The sequence below is a fragment of the Macrotis lagotis genome, chromosome 1 (assembly GCF_037893015.1).
Source record: "Macrotis lagotis isolate mMagLag1 chromosome 1, bilby.v1.9.chrom.fasta, whole genome shotgun sequence".
Taxonomy (NCBI): Eukaryota; Metazoa; Chordata; class Mammalia; order Peramelemorphia; family Peramelidae; genus Macrotis; species Macrotis lagotis.
The window spans coordinates 489,507,078-489,533,111 of NC_133658.1; the positions used below are offsets into that span (position 1 = coordinate 489,507,078).

The following is a 26,034-nucleotide window of genomic DNA, read 5'->3' on the forward strand; positions in this document are numbered from 1 at the left end:
AACTAAGACAGACAAGTGACTTGCCCAGGGTCACACAGCTAGAAAGTGGCTGAGGTCAGATTTGAACTCATGAAATTGAATCTTCTGACTCCAGGCCCTGCACTTTATCCATTGTACTTGACATACAGTAGGTATTCAATAAATGTTAAGTGATTGCTTGCTCTAGTAATGGCAGAGGCAGTGAGGTGGGAAGGTTGAGAGATTACAAAAGAAATATAACTCTAAGTTGCTACCAGTTTATTATTACAAAGAGTAGAAAGGGCAATTTGGTAGCATATTTCCAAACAATCTTTGGATAGAAGAACACAGTCAAAAGTCACATTTATTGTGTTGATGCAACTGCGGCTGCTATTTGTTCTTCATTTGTGAAAAGGACCAGTGACATCAGGAGAGTGACTTGCAATTGAATTGGATTTAAATGAGGGTGAGATTAACCTCACTGTCTCCTTCAGTCACCTGAGTTCAGTGGTAAGACATAAATCAGGACTCCAAATGCAGTGGGAGACCATGGTGTTCTCGAGCTAAGGTCTTTCTCAGTCTCAGTTTGTCTAAAACAACAACCAATCAGTCATTAAAGGTTGAGTAAGAATTGAGGCAAAAGATGGCCTAGTTTGTCTTCTCAAAAGAAGGGGAAGACCTTTAGAGTTTCTATCCAGAATAGAAAAAATTACTATTTACACTCACTCTGACACATCAAAACCCAAACAATGAGTAACTGAGGCTTAGTCTGTAACCTATTATTGGCCAATTTTTTCATCAATTCATAGTCCTAATGGTGAAAGGTATCTTAAGATTCATCTCATTCAATATTTTCCTTTCCTTAATAGCCAAACATTTCTCTTGGGACCTTTTTTTTTTAAAAAGGAAGTTCTCAAGCAATGTTTTAAATTTCTCTTTTATTATATTTTAGTAAACTCTTTCAAACTTTACAAACTAGCTTTGTTAGGTTCCAAACATTCTATTGGAAAGCATTGGCTTCATTGATACTTAGTTCTAAAGCTGCTGTGCCAACTCTCAACTAATTTAAAGTTATGCATATGAGAGTTGAAAACAGTAGCATCAGCATGTAGTAAACCACCCCCAAATGAAAGTAGAAATTTGTGAACCAAGTGTATGAAAGAAAATCAAAATATTCACATGATAAGTCTTCAGAAACCAAAATGGAAGAAATGAGTTTAAAACAGAGTTTTAGAATAGGCACATCAACACATTATTAATGGGAGATTATGAAATTTTCATCCTATGAGATCTCTTAAAATAGGACAAAGATCCATCTGCCTGCTTTGATTCAGATGTATATAAACTGGTGGTTGAGTTATATGATCTCTTAAGTTTTCTGAAGTATATAGTCCAATGACTTAACATTCCCCGAATCCTCCCACCCAACTCCAGTCAATGCAGGACCTGGAGACTTGCTTCCTATCTGGCAAAAACAGTCCAACATTCTCAACTATGAATACCAGAGCTGATAGCTTTGAGAATAGATAGTTTTATTTTCCTTAATTAGATATTATGTAACAACTCTGTTCTGGATACACCCTAGACAATGCCTTTTTCTCATTCTACAAAGCTCATGGAACCCCTGAGTATAGTATGGCCATGAAGCTTTGTTCAATCTGGGCAGGAAGGACTGAATTCCATTGTTCACCACATCCCCATGCATATAGGGAGAAGAAAATTGGATCTAACTACCGATGTGCCTTCCTGAAAAGTCTTGAATAATTGAATTTTTGTCTATTAAAAATTTTTAAATGCTTCTAGAGAACTCTTTCTCTAAAGGTTTGCTGAAATAGATTCTTTTTGAAGTTTAAAGAATCCTTTGGTTATACAAATAATCACCCTGTAATTTATTGATTTTCAAAATTCAGATTGTCAAATGTAGTACTTTCTTAGAGCAGAGAATACCCATAATACATGCAACTGATTCTGTAATTATAACTTTTGTACTTTGCAAGATTTTTTTGAGTTTGCCAGTAGGGGGTACCAGGTAAAAGGAGACAAAAACTCCTAGAAGTCTGACTAGAAGTACCACTTCAGTTGAATTGCTTCTATTATTTATGATAATTATTAGCTCACATTTATATAGTACTTGAAAGCACTTTCCTAGCAACTAACCTGTGAAATAGGAAGTATAAATAAGTATAAATACTATCATTACCATTTCATTGATGTCCATAGAGTTCACAAAGTTATAAAACCAGAGTTTAATGCAAATTTTCTGACTCTAAATTCATTTAAGTCACTTTTTTTACTGAGTCATATTACTTTCTTGGGCTATGTGCCTCACTGTTAGTAGGCACTCTGAGCAATACAAGTCAGGCATATAGTATAGGAATTTTGCTAGAGGCTTAGTTGTGAAAAAGAGAAGGAGTCCTACCAAGTTTGGTCCCAAAGATATGAAAAAGCACCTCCTTTCCTTCTTTGTAGACAAAGTCGGAGGAATACATAATAATAATAATAATAATAATAATAATAATAATAATAATAACAATAACATTTATATTAGTGCTTTAATTTTGAAAAGCATTGTGTAAATGTTATCTCATTTTGAACCTCACAACCATTTTGTGAGATAGGTGGGATGATTATTATCACTTTCTGACCCATGGGAAAACTGAGGTTTAAGTGATTTATCCAAAGTCACACAGCTAGTGCCTGAAGCAAGATTTGGCTTCAGATCTTCCTGATTGCAAGGCTGACACTCTTGTCTATTGGGCCACCTACTTGCTTATAATGATGACCTTTATTGCTATATTAATTTGGTTTTATAGAGTTGTATATCTCCCTCCTACTTTTTCCTCTTTCTTATAATAAATGGATCTGGGAGGGAGAGGAAAGAGTCCTATTGTGAAATTAAGGTTATGTTAAAAATAAATTATATCAATAAAATTATTTTTTTAAACTGGAATATCTTACTCTGACCCTCTCTACGATCCTGGCAACATCATCTGGAAACTTCAATTTATCCTATTAACCTTGACTGCTCATCAACTTCCTATCATCAGCAATATAGTGAGTCTTACCCTAAGTGACTCCAGCTTTATAATTGTAGTCCTCTGCAGGACCCTGTTTGACTTTTAGTCTAAGTGACTACTCAACCCTTACATTCATCCTTTACCCCAAAGTTATAGATATGGCTAATGACCATCCTTGCCTTCATTGTTCCAGCGTGCCAGAGGTTTTTTTTTCACATTAACAGAACTAAAGCACAAGAACTGAAACAGCTATCTTATAAAAATACTAACTAATCAATCATGGAACTGATTCATGTTGACTGTGGGTTAAGTGTGAAACTCAATTCAGTTAAGCACATCACTAGCTTTGACAATAGTTTTCCATTTTTATCAGAAGGCATACATTTTTATAAGCTTTTGCTTGTCCCAGCTGATAATTTGAATAACTTGAATGAACCTCAATATGTAGGCAATATCTTGTATTTTCCCATCAGGATCCCCTGTTTTATTCAGTTAACAGAGTGAGATGAGATATTCTAGAATAATTCAGGAAAAAAATGAGGAAATTTATACTACAGTGGTTAATTGTGTATTAAAAATTATTTTACCAAGAAAAATAATAGAAATGCAATCTTAATATATTGATAATTGGAACAAAGTATGGGAATACATTAAGAGAAACTTCTCTCTTACAGGTGAATTATACATTTTCCCTCTTTAAGTTGATTTTAATGTGGTTTCTAATTATATTTTGTTGACAGAAATACTTTTAATATATTGGGTTTTTTGCTTGCCCGGGAATTGAAACTAGATTCATAAAATAAGTTTAAAAAATCCAACATTTTTTGGTAATTTTTAATTAATTGAAAATAAAACTTTATTTTTGTTTATTTAAACCTATGTTTATGAATATGGCAAAAGGGGAGAATATATTCAGATATAAACATACACAAAATGGTACAGTGGATTAGCACTGAATCTCATATCAGAAAGTTTGCAATTAAGTGATGTCAGACTTTTCATGATCCTGTAGATGATGCTATTTGTGGTATTTTCTTGACAAAGATACTGGAGTGATTTGCCATTTCCTTCTCTAGAGTATTAAGCCAAATGGGAAAAAATGATTTGCCCAGGATTACCCAGCTAGTAAGTTTTTGAAGCTAGATTTGAATTAATATCTTTTTGACTCCAAGGTCAGCTCTCTATGCACTGAGTCATCTAACTACCCCTAAAGTCAAAAAAGTCCTAAGTTCAAATTCAGATTCAATTACTGAGTGATTCAGTTTTCTCATATGTAAAATGGTGACAATCATTCAACTTCTCAAGGTTGTTGTGAGGATGAGATGATATTTGTACAACACTTTGTAAACCTTAAAAGTTTTATGTAAATGATATTATCATTATTATTATTGATTATTATCTACTACTTCACTTTTCCATTTTGGAAATGAGAAAGTTCTTTCTCAAAGTCCTGAGCTCGCTGAACAAGAACAGTTGATGACTCTTTTTTTGCTTGATTTTAATGTTCTTGTCTGCAGTTTGTTGAACTTGAATGAACCTCAATATAATTTTTCTTGTATTTTTATATCTATGTATTAGTTTTAAGGGAGTCTTAAAGCATATTAAATGTTCATAACTATTCTATTTCCTCCTTGGAACCAGTTTAGGAGAACCTACATCTGTCCATGGGGTTCTCACTTACCCCAGTTTCTGAACTACTTTGATGAGTACATCTCAACTTCAGGCATCTAACCTTATGGATGTTCTACTTCCTGAGCCTGCTTGACTCCTCAGGTTCAGATGTCAGCCAGATTCCATATCTGGTTGTCTTCTCTGCTTTGCCCTCTTCTTCTGTTGCTCTGCAATTTCAATGTTCACCTCTGCTATTGCTCCTTGTCCACCCCCAATAGAGGAATACGTTTGACACACTAGTCCAAGGAACTCAATCTTTGTATTGAATCTTTATCCCCAAATTACAGATCTAGTTGAATGACTTTCCTTTCCTATATTGCTCTCTAACTACATGGTTCTAGTATGCAGAGGCTTTTCACATTAAATATCTACTGCAGAGCAAGGGTCATTTTGACTGGAACATAATTTTTGCCTTTTGTACTGACTTCTGACCCCCAAATCTTAATGAGATTCAATTCAACTTTATATGTATGGGGGAGGTAGGGATGGAGGGAAGGGAAACGAGCAGTCTGCTCCTGTGAATATCTTCACTGTACAAAATTCTCCTTTGTTAGTAACAAAGTGTTAGCTGTCTGTAACAACTAGAATTTAAGTGATTTTCCCATTATCATATAGCTAGTGTAAATCAGTCAGGCAATAAACATTTATTAATTGTTTTTTATGTTCCTGCACTAAAACTGGGTATAAAAAAAGAGGCAAAAGATAATTCCTAAAAAGAAAAAGATAATTTCTACTCTCAAGATACTCACAATCTAAAGAGGAAGTCAATATATAAACAATAATGTACTAGGCAAACTATATACAAGATAAACCAAAAGTAATTAACAAAAAAGCAAAAATAATTCTAGAACTAAGAGAGATTGGGAAGGGTTTCTTTAGAAGATGGGATTTTAATTGGGATTTGAAGGAAGATATGAGGAAGAAAAGTATTCTAGGCATGGGAGACAGTCAAAGAAAATTCTAGAGTGAAAAGATGGAATACTTATTTGTGAAATCCAGGTCAGTGACTTTGGATTGAAAAGTACATGATGGGAATAAGGTGTAAGAAGACATAAAGTGGAGGGGCAGAAGGCAGATGGGCTTCAGATGTCAAAGTATTTTGCATTTTTTGTATTCCATATGTAATAGGGAGTCATTGGATTTTATTGATAAGAAGGGGTGGATATCTAAGGCAGGATTTGAACCTACCCTTCCAGACTCTAAGGCAAGCCTATGAATATACTCATAAAATATGCACACAAGTACAAGAATTTATGACATGTTGAAAAAGAGCAAATAAACATATAGCTCATTGATAAAGCCTTTTATTTAAAATGAAAGTCTATTTTTTTCCATCTTTGTCAATCTGTTCAGGACTGCCTTATGTATTAGACTGCCTTAGGACCTTGACCCAAGACCTTCTTACTAATAATGAAGTCATTCTAGGATTAACCAGCCTAATTCTTTTCTTCAGCAAAAGCAACTAATTATTGGCTCATTTCCAGAGGATATCCCAGTGTGCTCCCAGGCTGAGCTCAACAGAACAAAATTGTGTTTCCATCACTGACAACAGTGGGCTTCATCATAATCTTTGTATGGACAATATTAGTAGTCATTATGGATATTTCAGAGTAATAATAAGCTAGTTATGTTTTAACAACTCATATAATGTATGATAGACAAACTACCACAAGAACAGGGCTTTTCTTTCATACTTTTTTTTGACAAAGGAGATTGCATATTATTTTTAAAATCTAGGTCAAAAAATTATTTATAATGCATAAACGTAGAAAGTTAAGTTTTACAGTTTATTCCAGATTGCTGCTGTGGGGAGGGGAGAGGGAAAGGAGGGTGGTAGAAAATATGGTACACATAAACTTGCAAATGGATAACTTGAAAAATACTTTGCATGTAATTGGATATATATATATATATATATGTATGTATGTGTATATAATAAAATAAAAATAAATTTTAAAACATGAAAAAGTTAAACTTTCCTTCATTTACTCTAGATTTTACATTCCATATTTTCTACCAGACAAACAAAAAGACACAGCCTCTATTTCCATATCAAAGACAGATGCCCTACTATTAATGTACCTTCTGTAGGAGGCAAAATAAGGATTAAAGGCCATAAAGGTGGAGCCTACCAGGACAAGTAATGACTGAGGCAAAAATTAGGTGAAATGCAATACGCCCAGATTTAAAAAACAAAAACGTCAGCCATTTTTAAGAGGAAAAAAATTTACACAGAGGATTTAAGGTGTCTCCAATATTATCAGGAATTAGATAATCCAAAATGTCTTGAACACAAAATAGGATGCAAAGTTAGAAATGACAACATGTTATGAAGCTATGTTGAAATGAAGACAGGTGATGCCATAATGACAAATGTTAAAAAAAAAAAAAAAGGTCTAGCTCCTAGCTCCCTATTGTCACTTCCTGACCTTTCTTCTGCTATCATGACTCAACAACATCTCCTTCAGTGTTCATTCCCTACATCTTTATCACCCTGTCCAGACCTTCACTTCAGTCTTATACCTTCCTCTTGATCCTTCTCCCTCGTTTCTCAAGGACAATACCTGCACATTGTCAGTGTCTCATCCTCAGAGCCTACTCTCAAACTTAAGGACTTCAAGATTCACATTAATATAATCTTTAACAAACTGACTTCTCATTTCATCACTCTCTTTAATCATCCATAACCTACAAGCTTATTCCTCCTCAGCCACCCAAAGACTGATTCACCATCCCCTCTAATTATACTGCCCTCTAAAATCCTACTTTCTGATCATAACATCCTCTCCATCCTGCCTATCTCTTCCAGTCTCTGCCTCATTCCTCCTAAAACTATTCCTTCACCCTCTCTATGATATCCTGTCCCTACCCATACTCAGTCACCTGACCTCACTTTCTTCCCTCATAATGTTGATTCCAAAGCTGACCAATATCCCATATTGTTGAATCCATTGTTCCCTGACCTATTACCACTCATACCTGGATAAACCTAAACATCCAACTTTTTTTCTCATATTTATTCACATTTGGTGTTCTATCTTGAAAGACATCATTCCAATATGCCAATTATGATTTCTGATCTCAATTGACCATGGGATATGCCAACTCCTACTTTCTGGATTCCATGATATATGTTTTCTAATGTGCCACAGGCACAGCATATCACCTACCATGAGGTTGGGACCTCAAGGGATGTACTTGAACTATCTAAGAACTTGCCTTCTTTAGCAGACACTCCTCATCCATTGATATTCTACCTAGACTATTTTTCCTTATGTTTAATGTACCCCTTACTCTCTTTTTACTTTCTCTATCCTACTAATATTGAACCTCCAATAACCAAAGCACAAATCTCCCTCCCTGACTTTAGCAGTCTGCTTCCTTTTATTTATCCCCTACAATATCGAACGCTTTCCTTTGGGCCCTCTGGAATACCCATCTCAAAGCTGATAAATTTCCTCTTTAATAAACCTCTTCTCTCTCACGCTCTCTTTTCTCTCTCTACTTCTCTCTACTTCTCTCTCTGCCTCCCTGTCTCTCTGTCTCTCTGTCTCTCTCTCTCTGTCTCTCTCTCTGTCTCTCTCTCTGTCTCTCTCTCTGTCTCTCTCTCTGTCTCTCTCTCTCTCTCTCTCTCTCTCTCTCTCTCTCTCTCTCTCTCTCTCCCTCCCTCCCTCTGATAAGATCTTTCATTATCACTTTTCTCCAGTCTGATGAAAAGATGATCTTTCTTGTCAAAACCATTCCTACTACCTTCATCCTTGGTCCTAGCTCTTCCCAGGTTTCTTCCACTATCATGCTTACTTTTTCTCTAATCTTAAGTACCTCACTATCTACTGAGTTTCCCCCCACTTCTGACAAATATGTTGATTTCTCAAAACTCCAATAGCTGCCTATTACCTCTAGGTTCAAATGCAAATTTCTTTGCTTAGTATTTTAAGTTCTTCACAACCTGGCCAATTTCTGTATTTCTAGTCTTCTTACACATTATTCTGCAAGAATCTTGGTCCATTCATACTTGATTACTCAGTTAATTCCTCTCACACAAAGCATCATCTCTTTTCTTGTCTTTGTACTGTCACCTATTCCTAGAATATTTTCCTTCCTTGCTTCTTAGAAGCCCTGATTTCCTTCTAAATTAATTTCAAATGCTACCTTCTGCAAGAGGCCTCTCCCAATCTCCCTTTTCCTTCCCTTTATTTCTTCTAACTTAGGAGCTTTCTGATTTACATAAATAGATAATTTAGGAATCGTTCCCATAATAGTAATAGTTATTCTGTAAAAGTGAAAATTGATAACCTGCTTTATTTTGAATTATCTATTAATTATTGATTGATAATGGTATCTATGGATTTGGATTAGGTAGGGTAGGGTGGTAGGGTTTGCAAGAGTTTAACTTCCCTATTCCTATGGGGTACAACTTGACCACAAAGATTCAAAAACTGTTAAGTTTTTGGAAGGGAAGAGGGGGAAAGGGAAGATGAGTCAACCTGGTCATAGGATGTTTACCCACCACAAGACTTTTCAAGGGATGTGTTTTTCCCTGAAATCATACATTTTAAAAGTCTCCTCACTGAGGCAAGTCAAGCAAAGTCCAATTTTTACCTGTGTGACTAATCATCATTTTAGTTTAGTTTGCACCATGTATCACTTCTGATACCTTTTATAACCAAATATTTTAAAGAACTGCTTTGACTGTCAGATGGATCCTTGACTACTGGGGAGCCTTGAATCCTTTTTATTGGTAATTACTAGCTTTGCTAATAAATTGATTATGCTCAGATATTTATGCCTCAATTTCTCTTTATCACAGATTTCTATCACAATAATTTTCTATTTTTAAAAATATGATCTTTTCATATTTTATTATGTTATTTGATAGCTGCCATGTTCGGTACCTTAGATTTCTTTTCTTAATAAAAAAAGAAAAGCTCACACTAGATTGAGGGATATATTTACTTCTCTATGTGAGCTGCCAAACACATCAATTAGTCTTCTAGTGAAAGGCTTTTCCATATTTAGTTAGATTGGTCCTTCTAAAGAATATTCAGTCCCTTGATCTTTTCAAATATGGGGAGAATAAGAAGGAAAAGGAGAATTTTATGGTACATCAGGTATTAAACGCTCTTTACAAATGTTACCACATTTTATTCTCTATCAACCCTGGAGAGTGAATGCTCTTAAGATCCTAATTTTAAGATGAAGAAACTGAGGCAGATGGAAGTTAAATAACTTGCCCAGATTTACATAACTAATAAATGTCTGAGTCTGGATTCAAATTCAGATTTTCCTGAGGTCCAGCACTCTTTTCACTGGGCCACCTAGCTACATGGCAGAACCTGTTGGAGTTGGTACCTCATTGGCATAGCTTTCAAAAATTTAAGTTTGTCTCCATGCCATGATGAAACCATAGAATAGACTTGTGGAAGTCTGACACATAATTTAATAATTATTCATTGAACTGATTTGATCTGAATGGTAATAGTAATCATATGATCTAGAAAAAATTAAAAGTTATAATAGAAAAAAATTATAAAAATATATTATAATTCTAAGAAAATAATTGTGTTAATATTTCTTGTAGCAATCTTTAAGGAAGAAGTATCCTAGTGGCCTAATAAGAAAAATATCAGTCAATATAGCTAACATACTTTTCTGTGGTGGCCATCAGACATCTAATTGGCACAGTGAATATTGCCTAATATGCATTGGGCATAGAGTCAGGAAAACCTGAATACAAATTCATACTCAGATGCTAGCCATGTGGATATGGACAAGTCACTTAAACTAGGTCTGCCTCAGTTTCCTCAACTGTAAAATGGGAATATGAATGGTATCTATTTCCCAGGGTTGTTGTGAGAACCAAATGAGATAATATTTGTAGGCAACTAGAGTCAGGAGGACCTGAATTTGAATCTGACTTAATACATGACTTCCTAACTGTGGGCAAGTCCCTTAATCCTGATTGTCCCACCAAAAAAAAAAGAAATAATATTTGTAAACTGCTTGATACAATGCCTATCATATTAAATTCTTGTTTCCTTCCTTCCTTTAGGTTATCTCTCTTAGATACTTTGATGAATCCGTAATCAATCATATGCTAACAGACCAGCCTAACTCAAAATTCATTTATTATTTTTATCCTAGACAATTCTTGTCTGTCTCTCTGTAGAAAGATGTTCTCTGCAGGCAGAGAAAAGATACTTAGAGCTTAGCCACTTGGGAGATGTCATCTCAAACAGACATGTGCATGGATGAACATTTTGAAGGAGAGCGAGAATTAATAGGTAGAGAGAGAAGTGAGGAAGAGAAGAAATAGGACCCTGAAGAAATAGTCTAGCTGGCTATAGTTAGTCTTAACAGTAAATGGGAATCTCTGTGGCCACTGCTCCCTACTTCTACCAAGTGGGGATGTCAGTGGGGACAGCTGAGTTCCAAATTTATCTGATCACTCATGAGTTTTCTTCATTAATTGCCAGTGATGAAGTGCTTTCCACTTGTTCCTTCCCTTTTTCTATCTGAGATGGTGGTTAGCTAATTCAAAGTTTTTCTGTCCTTTAAATTTATTAATAATTCTTGGTTTAATTAATATTCTAAACTTTGGTCATTCTAGATAAAGTACAATTACTCAAATTTTTTTCTTATTTATGTATAAAGAGACAAAACAGAGGAACATGATTTTTATGGGCAAAAAATAAAATTTGTTAAATTTTTTAAATCTTAAAATTTAAATGAAACCTTGAGACTGATAATGACAAAGATAGTAATTTATTCATTTTAATAAATATCCCCCAAGTTGGAAAAACTGAATTTGGAATTTTCAAAGCAAGTTAATCACTATTGCCTTCTGGTAGTAGGGTGATCTAGTGGATTACACCCTGTGCCCTGCCACATATATATGCAGAGAAATATATCTATGTTGAGGCAGACTCCAGGGCTGTGTCTGGAGATTATGTCAAACCTGGGGGAGGAGAAAGGGAATTTCTAAACCAGGTTGGAAACACCCGCATTCCTAGGGTGAGTTCTACAGGAGGAAGTGAGCACCACTCCCTTTCACATTCAACCAAACAGCCCTCCAAACCCAGATAATACATAGTTAATGTTTCATCAATTCTCCAGAGATGACCTATTCAATGTACTCTTAGTCTTTTTGTAGACCTATTAATATATTATGTAGATCTGTGTAATACTTCAAATATTCAGCTGTTAACTTTATTGTTAATAAATGACCAATCCACCTTCCTTTCTGGGTATGTATTTCCTAGATGAAGTCTTTTCTAAAAATAGATTTTATTGATAAATTTTGCTTTTACATCATGTGTATTTCCCTCTCCATTTATTTACAGAGAATTATCCCTTACTTACTTAAAACAAAAATGAATAAAAATAAAAAGAGGGACAATAAAAAATGGTTCAGTAAAACTTATTTACATAAGATGAAATCTTTTATTATATTTCTTTTATGACAATCATCATTGGTAATAAGATACCTTGACTTGAAAAGAAGACCTTTAAGAACATACAGTTGCATTTATGTTGATGCTACAAAAATCAAGCATCTATTATTTATTATTAGGACTCTCAAGCAATTTGATGCTAAAAAGTAAGGACCAACAACTGTTAATTAACTGATATACCTATTTGACTGTAAAAAAAAATGAACAATTTGGGTATTTTTTAAGGGGCAACTAGGTGGTATAGTAAAGAGAGTCTTGGGCCTAGGGTCAAAAAAACCTGAGTTCAGTTCAAACCTTAGCAAGACATGAACTCTATCTTTTTTTTGTAAAGTAGGATGATAACACCTTCCTCCCAGGGTTATTGTAAGGGTTAAATGAGATAATAAAGCATTTAACCCAGTGTCTAGCATATAGTAAATACCATATAAATGTTGACTATTAAATATTGAAATGCCAGACCTATTTCTTCTAAGAGATTTGATCTTGGATTCTCAATCAATCTCAAACACCTGTTTTATGCTCAGTACTTTTCTAAGCCCTGGGTAATTCTGCCATAATACCCAGTATGCCATGAGGTCTGATTTTAATCTAACAGCATAGTATAGCCAATGGAAAACCATATTTGGAATCAGAAAATCTGATTTTTAATTTTAGCTCCACTATATATTAGCTATATTAACCTTATACAAGCCATTTAACTGGTCTAAAATTCCAATAGTATCATAAAAAGCACCCTGAACTTGAATTCTAGATCAAGGTTCTGATTCAGTTATGATGCTTATTTCCTATGTGACCACTGCAGATAATTTAACACTTGAACCTCAATTTTCTCTTCATAAAATGGGACTTAATAATGTTGCTTTGTTATGAGTATCAAAAGAAATAATGTAAGACAAGTACTTTGCAAACCTTTGAGCATTGCAAAAATTGCTATCATTCTAAAAATAGCAGAACTTTCTGGAAGACAAGCACAAAATTCTGGGAGTTTTTCATCTTTTTTGTTCTGTTTTGGAAGAAAATTGACTAGTTTCCAAAACCTCTGTAGGTGCTACCAAAGACATTCTAGCAGTTCCTGGAAGTTTTACTGTATAGGTAAGGTCATCAATGAAAAGCACAAATGTTTGACTTATCCCTTTTCTGATTCTTGGTGGTTCTTATTGTCTCTGTGATATATTTTGGTCCTAGATTGCAATTTATCAGTTGTTTCAATATGTTTATGTGTTGACTTTCTGATGAGGCTACAAGTTTCTTGAATGAAGGAATCGTATCAGTGTGGTACAATGAACAAGTAGTCCAGAGAACTACCATTTATTTAGTCAAATTACCTAATTTTCCTAAGCCTTAGTTTCTTCATTGATAAAATGAAACTTGTAAGGATTAGTTGATCCTTACATATATGTGAAATATATGTGTGAAACCTATTCATGAAACTTATGTATAAGACATTTGTGATCATATGTTAAAATACTTTGAAATCATAAACCATTATGTATTTGTCACAGTCTTTAACCTATAATTTTACATGTAGTAAACACTCAAAAATATGTATTGTCTTGAGTCTCATGTGTTATGAGATTAGGAGGCTCAACATTAAATTTGGAAGTACTGATGTTAGGGAAGAATTGTGAGAAATTAACAGCAGCATATTTCTCACTGCTAAGGAAGGGACTCCCACTCATCACTAGCATCACATTTTCCTAGGGTCTTACTTATATCCAGTACTTATGTAGTTTTTGTGAAATTAGAAATCTGGATAATCAGAAAGTCTGACATAAATCGCCTGGCAAGTGTTCTAATTAAAACACATAAAACTCCCTCTTTAGTTCTGGGCAAGTCAATAGTTAATAAATAAACAAACAAACAAATGAATAAATAAATAGTTTGTGAAATGCGGTTAAAGCAACTTATTTTTGACATTACATTAAGAACAGGACAATTTCAGAGCATGATTTGATGTAATGCCTTGATTTCAGTCATGCAAATATTAGAGTAACTAGAATATTTTGATTATTAATATTTTTCATATTTTTAGAGCTTCACGAAACAAGTCTGAGAAAAAACGTCGTGATCAGTTCAATGTACTCATCAAAGAACTTAGCTCCATGCTTCCAGGAAACACTCGAAAACTGGATAAAACTACAGTGCTTGAAAAAGTCATTGGATTTTTACAGAAACACAATGGTAAAAAAAATAAAAGTAACTGCTGTTTTCTATTCCTATTTAATCTGCCCTTGCTGTAGTATTCATGCTTAGATGGTTCCTAGTTTGGATTTCTCCACCCCTTGATTTTATCCTTTTGAGAAGCTGCTTGTGTATAAAAACAAGAATCAGCTTTTCTTCATTCCAAGTTACACCTCCCTTATTAATAGCCCCTTATTAGGTTAGGTTAGAAGGTGGCACTGCCCTCACAAATTACCTTTGTTATTCTGATCATTCACAGCAAGAATGTTTTAAACAAGGAATGTAGGGAACTCTGAGCAGCAGTAACCACCCAGACCAGTCAGAATATAAGCACTGCCAGGGGGATTACCCTTATCAAAAGTATACTTTGAGTATGTGGTGTTTTGGGTTTTTGTTTTTGTTGGGTGTTTTTTGACATAAAAATTTGGGAGGTAATTGCCTTGATTTCCTACCAAATAGGACAGTACTAACTTCTTTTCCCTTCCCTGTCCTGGTTCTTAATTCTGATGCGTGAATATCCCGATATTGTTCTCAGCCTCTTGGATCTCTGAACAGCTTCAAGTCCTGAATTGAAAAGATATTGTATTTTGGGTTGGTTCTTGTAGCTGCTGTCAAACTAAGCTCTTAAGAGGTTATTAAAATCCCTGGGTTAGCCTATTCTCTTGTGTCCTTTACCATTCTCTTTTTCTCCTAGCACTAACTATACGTTTCTTGCCTCCCACCTGCAGATTAAGAGGGAAAAGGGGGAAAGTAAAATGTAGGAAAGATGTTAACAAGAATGAGAAGTATAACCTCTTTAAAAAAACATGACTTCAAACATAATGAAAAGTCAGAAATGTCAGAAGTATTGAGGAAATAATTATAGTTATTCTATCATTACAGCAATGCTTCTCTTTCACTGAAATTTTGCCACAGACAAGATGATTTCATGAGAGAGGGCATGATTGGGACATCTGAAAGTTTCATTGTGCTTATTATTCTTTTGCAATTTCTTTGATAATTATATATACCTATTAAAAATGTGACAGTAATAATACACCCTCTTTTTCAAAGCTGCCCAAGGGAGAGGAAAAAAGAATGTTAATATCTTCAGTTAAAAATGTCAGTGACGAACAACTCAGTGGGATTGGAATAAAAGTAGAGCAATACTAGTTGAAACACCCAATATCGGAAACTGAATGTTTTTTTAAAATAGGCATATTCTCTAAAAACTGAGATATCCAAAGAAAAGTGAACATGTAGTGGTAGGTAATTTGCATAAAAGATACTTTTTGCCCAAATTACTCAAACTAGGTCAGTATCTCTGGAAAAAAAAAAGAGACTGAACCCAAGCAGTTTGATACATAGTAGATCTACTGTTCTCCTGGCGAATTATAGAATGAAGCCAAAAGAAATTTATATTAATACATCAGCCCACAATAATCCTAATAAACAGCATCAGTTATGATATCCTCATTTCTCTTCATAAGGGGAAATCTTATTTTTCATCAGTTCTCTTGCATTTATTCCAAGGATTAGCAATCATTTATTAAGTATCTATTTTTGTATCAAATACTAATGGTGGGAATACCTAAAAAAGCAGAAAAACAACCCCTGCCTTCACTCAGGGAGCTCACAGTTTAATGAGGGACCTTTAATAAATACAATTCAGTTCCCCATCCTTATTACATGAATGGAAAATCTGGTCTCACCTAGTAGCAAGTTTGTGCACCATTAACTAAAAAATGAAAGCTGAATCTCAAACCGTATATAATAATCCCCTTCCCCTATATCCAACTCTTGTTCAAGATTCCTTCAGCCCAATGATTCTAGGTAAAAGTGAGATTTCTCCTAAACTTTACTCAGGGACAAGAGTGTAGATGTGGCTAGTGAATTGGGTATTCATTGGTGTATTCTCTCATTTATCTTCCTCTTCTGCCTTTCTGCTATAGGAAAGCCAGATAGCAAAGGTAAGTAAAGTTAATGGGGTTTCAGGTCATTACAATAAATATTTTCAGTACTTTGGTCAGTTCTTTGCTTCTTCTAAGTCTAAAGCAATCCTGGTCACCAATTATTCCCTGTTTATGGATGGGTGGGTGGGAAGTGTGGGGCAGATCAAAACAAGAATCTGGCCCCTTTCATTTGCAGAGAAATTAAAACTGTTTTGAGTCAACACCACTGATTGTATGAGCCTAAAGCCCTGAATTAAATGCAAATAAGGGAAGCACAATTGGGTGTCCTTATCTCATTCAATGGAAATGTTAAATTCCACTGGGCCATTTTCCCTAGTTGTTTTATCTCCCTTCTGTGTGCTCAGTACTGACTGATTTAATTTAATTTAATTTCCCCAAACACTGAAGTCCCAATACACATATCCCAAGAGTATTTCTGCTTTAGTCAATAGAAATAGAAATAAAGGACTGTGAAAAGGGAAGAATTATTTCAGTTCAGGGTAACATTTACTCTTCCTGGTACATGCTCTTATGTTTCTGTCCTATTTTCTGATGTTCTGTTTACTTGCACCAATGCAAAGATGGTACCTACTACCTTACTTAAGATACACTACAATATGTAGACATTGTAATCAGAGAGTCAGACTCTCTGGGATACAATTGGAAATGATATAAATCTGATTTATCAAGCTTCTTGTGTAGATTTTTGCCTTAAATTCCTTCAAGCAGAAATTTCTCATAGATTTTTTATTTTAAAACTTTGACACCTCCCCCGTTTTGTTTACACCTGTAATTCCTAAACCCTTTGGTAAGAGACCCTCTCTTTAAAGGTGTAGATCCATGCCCCACCCCACCAGTTTGCAAGAGGAAGGAAGCCCATTAAACTAGGGAGAGGGGAGAAGGAAAGTGGGGGGGGGGGAGAAGAGAAGATTTAAGGCCACTTTTAAAGATCCAGTCTTTCAAAGCTACTCCCACTCAAGTTTTAAGGAGAGTGGGCTCCATTATAAGCTAATTGGGCATTCTCAAAAAACCATTCCAGCTTACACATGGAAATGGTTGGCATGTTGAAGAAATTATAATCATAATATTGCATTTTCACTACACTATACCATTTTTTGCTTGCCTAGATAAAACATATCTAGTCTTAAAAAAGTTATGTATTAATTGGACCCTGGGCATCAAAAATTAGAATTACTAAGGGATGTTGAAACACTGAGTAAAAATCAGTATCACCATAGTAAATGAGAAAGTAACTAATCATACCAAATTTTAATTTGAAGGAAATTTATTATTTTCTTTTTTCTACCATTGATACCCTTCCAAAGGAAATTTGGGCCATAAGAGAGAGTTCACTCTTCCTCCTGGAGAACATCTTCTTTCCAAAATAAATGCAGTCCATAGATTTGTCAGAGAAGTCTTATATATGGGGTTTGAGGTTTGTTGTTGTTTTTTTTTTTTTTTTGGTTTTGGAGGTTTTTTGGTATCAAGCTGAGAGTTTCTTCATTCAACAAAAAAAGATAATTTTCAACAAAAATTAGTATCTTATCTTGGAGAATAGGCTATTTCAAGTTTAAGTTTTCTAAGAATTAGAAAAATTGGAAGACATGGGTAAAATGGAGAAATGAAAGGCTTCCCTTATTTGTAATCACTTCATTGGCAATACAAGCATTATCTCCCTGTAAAATTCACAAAATTTCTTTGCTTCCCAGGTTTTCTTTAATCCTATTCATCTCAAGGGCAAATTAATCTGGGTTATTGTACAATATTCTAACACAATGGGCAGTCAATATAGGTTGTTAATTGACTCTTTTTGCAGGGTTTTCTTGGGGTATCTTTCTGTGCTATTCTTTGTACTGACTTAAATATGAAGAAGGAACTATTTTTATATATTCAAGTAACTTGTTTGTTCTGTTCTCAGAGAACTAAAGAGCACAAAGAATCTGAGGAGTACATTGCTTTATAGGATATATAAATGGAGGTTTATAATTCCATATGTATATGCAAAACATTTGAGTTGTCTTTTTTCCCATCTAGTGTTAACTGCTTAGCTACTAGTTGTTTTGTCTAATTTGAATAGTTTTCACTTTCTTTCTCAATGTAAAAACATCTACAGCAAATTAATAGGTTTTCTTCCTATTGACTCTTCAGGAAGCAGCAAAACAACTTGAGCCACTAAGGGACAGGGGTTAGTTGCATAGAAATTGATAAATATAATAATAGCATTATACCCATGTGTAGGGAAAGAGTAGTTCTTTCCAGTTGTTAAAATAGTGCCTGGCGCATTGTAGGTACTTAATAAATGTTATATTAAATTGAACTGAAATTTCTTCTCCTAACCAAGAATATCATTAGGAAAGCTGGCTTTCAAGTTCTAGACCAGAGAATGTTAATCTTTTTGTATGTCTGGTACCCCTTTGGCAGACTGGTGAAGCTTAAGGGCCTCTTCTCAGAATAATTTTTAAAGGCATAAAATTCATAGGATTACAAAGGAAAACACTCTATTAAAATACAATTATAATATTTTTAAATGGTCAAGTTCCAGAATCTCTCTTTAGAGCCCTTGTACAGTCTAAAGACATTTTGATTATTTTCTATTATCAATTGTAATATAGAAATCTACTATCTTTTAGAAGGTATGTAATCTTTTCAAATTACTTACAGTTATATCATATCACATGGCAATAGTTTGTGCATCATTTGTTAACCATACTTTTTTACATACACTAATGAAAAATAACAATATATTTATATTTGTTTAGAAGTTTCAGCGCAAACAGAACTCTGTGACATTCAGCAAGACTGGAAGCCTTCATTTCTCAGTAATGAAGAATTCACCCAGCTGATGTTAGAGGTAAAAAAAAAAAAGCATTTTAGAATTAATTTCAAGAGTTTCAAAAGAAAATGATTTTTACTGACTCTGTATGTGACTGTTGGCCCAAGTAATAATTTAACCACAATCCTTCAAAAGAAGGCTTTGTGAGAAATATTCTATCATGTGATTACTTGCTTCCATTCGTGCTGTGGCTAAAGCACTTGGTGTTGTAATGAAGCAAATTTGTACAGTGAGATCCAAAGCTATGTTTAATAGTAAATCAGAATAACATAGATTGCTATTGTGGGGGTGGGGGGGGTAGGGATGGGATTATTTTACTTTCTCTTCCTGCACTTAGAGACATGATGCCTTACTAGCCAAAGGGTAAATCTTACAAGAGGGAAAAAATTACATACATGCTTTGCTTTCATTTGACACAGACCTTTTTTCCCTGAATGCAAGAATTAATTCTAACCCAATTTTATACAATCATGTGCTTTGGAGGAACAAATTTGGAAAATAAAGATGCACTTTAAAATTCTGTTTTTGTGAAAGTTTCCAATGAATTAAAAACTACTTTTAAAGAGGTTGTAAGGTAGAATGGATATGTGGATAGAGGACTGGATTTTGATTCAAGAGGAACGAGTTTAAATAGCCACTGAGTTCCTTAATACCTTCTATCCCAAGGCAAATTACTTTCCCTCTATGGACTAGAGTATCTTTTTCTGGATAATGAGGGATTTAGACTTGGAGTTATCTCCTTTCCATCTCTGAGTCTTTGATTCTAAGTGTTTTTGAAAGACAATGTGGCATTGAGGCTGGAGAGTTGGCCAGATCAAGGTCTTTAACCCCTTTGAGCCTGTTTCCTGATCTGTAAAATGGAGATAAGGATACCTAGTAGTTCTAACCTTACAAGACTATTGTAGAGTTCAGATGAGACAATAGATGTAAAGCATGAAAAAAAAATTTAATGTGCTAGATAAATGTCAATTATTATTATTTATAATTTTGTTGATTTTTTATTTGTAAAATTATAATCCAAATTTTGTGATTCAAAATTACTCGTAGAGAATGGAGAACTATCTTAAGAAAATCATGTCTATATCTAATACTGTATTTGGGTCTGTTTGGAAGGACATATTTAATCTCTCTTCAATAAATGATTAGCTTATTTCTTCCTCCCAAGTCAATGATCCAAACTGTTGGGAGATCAGAGAACTATTTTTCAGAAAATATTTATGATCTAGTGAGAACAAAGTAATTTAAGACTGACTTATCCCAAAAAGACTCTCTGAGGCAGACAAGGCACACTATTATTAATATTCTCATTTTGCAGATTAGGAAACCAAGTCTTAGGGATTTAAGTGACTTGCACAAAATCATACAGATAAGTGCAATAGTTAAGATTTAAAGTTAAGTATTCTAACTCTAGGACCAATGTTCTAACCAATATACTGCATTGCTTCTGTTATCTAGTATATATGAGGGTAGAGTTTCTGCAAAGAACATTCAGATTCTTCTGAGTACTGATTGGAGATAGAGCTGAAGCTAAGACAGCATGGTTTTCTTCTCATTTACTCAGAAATGGGAAAGTTAATCTCTTTCCCTATAGGAGAAACAGCAAGAGAAGTAGACTTTAATCTATTTTTATGCTAGACAAAGTAATAAGAATTAAGTTTAGTAAGTTTAACATATAGAAGATAAAATAAGAACTTTATCTCAAGGATAACTAACAAACTATTTGGAGAGTTTCTTCTTTGGGCATATCTGTTCATCTCTTTTTACATATATACATACATTCTTAGTACTGATATTATCCTTACTTTGCATAAATTAGGTATACAGAAAAAATGAAAGCATTTAAATACCATAATATCTATGTCCAAATATTATAGAATATCCAAGTATTAATGATCATTTACATAAAAATATTTAAATCTACATACAAATTATATGTAAAAAAATCTATAAAACTTAATTTTTCAACAATACACTTTAAAGAAGTTAATTGTAGAGTTGTTTATAAAATATAATACTTGGATTGATATATCATTATACTGCTTTACATAAATAACTTTCTATTTTCTTTCTTATATAAATATAGCCAAAATAGAGCTATAGCTGCAGGCCTTGTTTTTTAATTGAAAGCATAGTCTCATTTATTCAATAAATTTCACAAGCATTTCAAAATGTCTGAAAAAAACATGAGCTTGTGTAGTCAAAATTAGTAATACATGGAAATGGTTTCAACTGGAGGAGGGAAATTCAGGTGGGTGGGATAGCTATAGTAAGGTGGTTGCAGATATGTGTAGATGTCACTTATTCGTTGTATACTGAAAAAAAAACTTGTGCAGTTTCCTACTCAACCCATCATAACAAGGGAAGGAACCCTTAGACTGTGTCTACAAGGGATGACCAAACCGGAAATGAAAAGCAGTCTTTTCTGTTTTAGTTATGCCATTTTTGTTCGAAATTTAATTTTTTTGTGACCTGAGAATGCCACAAGCCAACATTTATGGCTCAGAACTTCTAGCTCTATTGATAGCTCTCAGTGTGCCTCAAGATAAGTGTTTGTCACTTAATGATAAACTAGGGGTGCTTTCCACCTCTGGATGTCATTTTATGTTCTGCCTATATTCTGTCAATAGTCTAGAGAGCTCTGTGATAAGATAGGAATAATGAGAAACAATTTGGCTTAGCGGAGAGGGAACTGACCCTTTGAGGTGGGAGGCAGCCTGGGTTCAAGTCCTCTGACCCTAACTGTAACCCTTTTGTCATTGTTGTTCTCAATCTCACTCTTTATGACCTCAATTGGGATTTTCTTGGCAAAGATCCTGGAATGGTTTGCCATTTCTTTCTCTAGCTTAACTGAGGCAAACAGTGCTAAATTAGTGTCTGAGGTCAAATTTGAACTCAGGACTTCCTGACTCCAGGCCCTGCACTGTATCCATTTTACCACCTAGCTGTGCTAAAACTATCAACTTAGACAAACCATTAAATTTTTCAAACATTTCCAGACAACTCACTAAGAAAGCAGAAAATTTAACAATCTACATTGGTGGAGTTTTCCTACTCTGAATTCCCCAAACCAAGAAGTTTCTCCAAGTAAAAATTAGTGTGTGTGTGGGGGGGGGCAAGGGGAATGTGCAAAGGGCAATAAGGACACTATGTCTAGCAAGTAGTCTTTTATGTAGAAGCATTAACCTTAATTTTACTAACTCACTATCTGCCCTCCCAAAATTGCAATATCCTCCCTAAAAGAGAAACCCTTCCTTCTTCCTTCCCTTCACGAAGGTTTATAAAGTGGGGTTTTAGACAAATCATCCAAAGGCCCCTAAAATCCTGAGATTAAGAAAAATGAAAACAATTTCACCCTTGGAATAAGCAAGAGGGAAAGTTCCTTTGACCAGCAAGGTGAACCTGGAAAGTCAGAATCCCAGACCATTTTAGAGGAATCAAAGGCAGAACAAAGTAGGTCAAGTTTCCTGTTTACTGTAAATGAAAGAGTACATGAGGTTCTGAATTTTAATCAGGAGAGATATAAATTCTGGCTTTTTTAGGCCAGAATCTGTTTGGGGAGCACATAGGATATGTTTCATGCTCTCAAAATGGAGGGCAGCAAAAGAAAGAGGTAGTAGTTTCCCTTTGTATTGTGTGGTTTTTGCAAGATTTCAAGTCTTCAGTATTTCTACTGTAACCAATTTTAGAGCATTGATCAGTCATCTTTACAATAATAGGGATACAATCACTTGGCAATTACATTCTATTAAATTACCTTTAAATTATGCTGATGGGTCTTTTAAAACTAAAGCTGAAGGAAAAAACTCAGGGCTATTGGTGAAGGTTTGCCAGAAATTGCTATTGAATTGATGGAAGTTTTTTTTCATTTTATAAATATCTCCAACCTATTAGCCCTCATTTGCTCTGAAATAAAGAATTCTAGGGGAATATGGACATACTTAACAGATGAAAGACATTCTCCCCTCTCCCCCCAAGACTGCCCTGAGCAAGACTTGCATTGACAGCAATAGGAGTATACCCGTCTGCTAAGGAAACTGAAAAATGTCCTTTAGAAACAACATCAAAGAGGGAGGCTAGGTGGCTAGGTGGCTAGGTGGCTAGGTGGCTAGGTGGCTAGGTGGCTAGGTGGCTAGGTGGCTAGGTGGCTAGGTGGCTAGGTGGCGCAGTGGACAAAGCACCGGCCCTGGAGTCAGGAGTACCTGAGATCAAATCCAGCCTCAGACACTTCATAATTACCTGTGTGGCCTTGGGCGAGCCACTTAACCCCATTTGCCTTGCAAAAAAAACTAAAAAAAAAAATTTTTTTTTTAAATTCAAAAAAAACCCAATATCAAAATAAGAGTTGAAAGATGACCAGGGTCATAAATTAATAGTTAGTAGGATGTAACTTTCTGGTATTTGAAGGGAGGAAGTCTTGTGAGAAATGTGATTTAATCAATACAGAGGCATTATTAGCTTATTCCTTCAAAAATTCAATCTTTTTTCTTTTCTTTTCTTTTTTGCAAGGCAATGGGGCTAAGTGGCTTGCCCAAGGCCACACAGCTAAGTGTCTGAGGTCAGATTTGAACTCAGGTACTCCTGACTCCAGGGCCTGTACTCTATCCACTGCGCCACCTAGCCACCCCTAAAAATTTGATCTTTAGTAAAATAATCTGAGGATACAAAGAAAATCAGTAAAATAAATCTCATATTAATTTTCTGATGAGCTGATGCAAAATTCTCTCCACTTTGAGAGAGAAAACAGATGAACTCTGAGTGCAAACTGAAACATTTTTTCTAACTTTCTTTAGATTTCATACCTTTTTTATTTTTATTTTTTGCAACATGGATGATATGAAAAATATGATATCCATGGAGAGAATTTGGAACTTAAATTTTTTTTAAATGAATGTTAAAAAGGACTTAAAAATTTTGATGAGTCAGAATCTCCTTAGATGTAAGTAATATCAATTAGGTGCATACTTTTGCGATGGGTGTTAACTTTTTCACATTACTTACTAGAGTACTGTTTCAGATTACTCCTTCAGGGCATCCCTATAACTTGAACAACTTACTTTTAAAGAATATTAATTCAATGCTACACATGTTTTTTCAATAACTTGCCTTTTTGAGATTGTAAGAACACATTTGATTTTTTTCCCCCAAAGCATAGATAAACAGGCTCCAAATTTGGAGCAGATATTTCAGAAATATTTATTTTTTTGATGATGGATTTATTCCAAAAAAAAAAATCTTAGTTTGAATATAATTATTCTCTCAGATTTATTTTCTAGTCAATTGCTTTCATTTTTTAAATCTCTCTCCTACCCTTGAATCTAGAAATAATCTACCCACTAAGTGGCACAGTGACTAGAGCTCCAGGCATGCATTAAGGAAGACCTGAATTCAAATCCCATCTCAGACATTTATTGGCTATGTGATCCTGGGCAAGTCATTTAACCATTGTGTGCCTTAGTTTCCTTCTCTGAAGATGGGCAAATAATTATACCTACCTCCCAAAGTCATTGTGAGACTAAAATGTAGTAATATTTACCAAGTGCTTAACGTAATACCTGGCCCATAGTAGGTGCTATATAAATGTTGGCTATTGTTATTTAATACTGTTAAGTATCTATTAAATGTTAGTTACTGAAGTACAAAGACAAAAATGAAAGAATCCTTCCCTTCAAACAACTCATTGGTAATCCAATAAAAATATACTATTGTACAAAATTACTATGGTCCTATTTAGAAAACTTAGCTTCTGAATGTCTGATAAAAACATATATAAACATATGAGTTTTCAAAAAAAATTCATAAAGGAAAAATAAAAGAGTTAAACATGTATGTCTTAATGAAAATTAATATAAAAAATAAAACTTAAAAAATTGTTTGGGGTCAGCACTGTCTATGTAATTTAGACATTGCAAAATGTTGGTATGTATAAAGGAACTCAATTTTACTGGACTATTAGAAATTGAAACCAGGGTCAGATGTCTTTGAAGAAGTCATTTACTCTAGATTGACATTAACTACTTATATTTGGACAGTTTGATATTTCAATAATTTGGCTATTCTTTAGTGTATAATTCTTCTGGAATGGAAGTTTAACTCTGCCTTGACAGTATACTAATTAGAAAAAATAACACACACACACACTGTAGGTCTTCATAAAAGGATGTTAGGTTTTATTTTACTCAGTGAAATTTTACTGTTGAATTCTGTGTGCTCATGGAATTGAATCAAGTGTTTTTTGTAATAGTGACCACTGCATTTTTGAAATAGTTCAATACTATGCTTTAAAATTTTAATTGTTTAATTTCTGTGCTTTATGAATATGTAGTCTTTTTTTTGCTAAGCCTCTTTTTTGCTTTTGAAATCTCTTCCTTCCATTTTAAAAAGTCACTCTGATGTCAGAACGAAAAGCTGTGATCTTCTTTATGGAAATGTTCTGGGGGAGATTAAAACAAAAATGATATCAATTTGGTAAAATAGTGTTCTCTGTCCTCATTATCCATAAAAGCTTAAGCTTTTCCCTTCTTCTGTTTTCTATAGGCATTAGATGGCTTCATTATCGCAGTAACAACAGATGGAAATATCATCTATGTATCTGACAGTATTACACCTCTCCTTGGGCATTTACCGGTGAGCTTTTCATTTGCTGTCCTTTGCCTATACAGATTAACCTTATTTCTTAAGTATAATCCAGATTTTATGCACCATTTTTAAGTCACTAAAAACCAGTTTGAGCTCACTCAAGACAATCTTCTAGGCCTCTTGTGCTGATTTTTCCTAGTACCACAGCTTTGGTTCTCAATAAGGTGGATTTTGTCTGACTGTGTTAACTGGATGCTAAAGGAACTGATTGTTATCCCTGATAGCAGACATTCCTTTTTCTACATTATCTTGTTCTCCTCTTGACTGGTTTAATAGATCTTTCAATCTATTTGGGGAAGGAAAAGGGAAAATAATAAACATTTTGATAGCAGCTTCTCTCTGTTAGACATTGT

The 26,034-nt window shown here is 34.3% G+C and overlaps 1 protein-coding gene across 5 annotated transcripts in view; it reads left to right on the top strand.

Annotated features, from left to right (window-relative positions):
- NPAS2 (neuronal PAS domain protein 2) overlaps positions 1-26,034 on the top strand; it is a 258,956-nt gene that overhangs the window by 153,933 nt on the left and 78,989 nt on the right. For all 5 annotated transcript variants that reach the window (XM_074213806.1, XM_074213807.1, XM_074213809.1 and 2 more), the window contains 3 exons: positions 14,133-14,281; positions 18,972-19,063; positions 25,580-25,669. In XM_074213806.1, the coding sequence (XP_074069907.1) occupies positions 14,133-14,281; positions 18,972-19,063; positions 25,580-25,669 (331 nt within the window). The remainder of the gene's footprint in view (positions 1-14,132; positions 14,282-18,971; positions 19,064-25,579; positions 25,670-26,034) is intronic.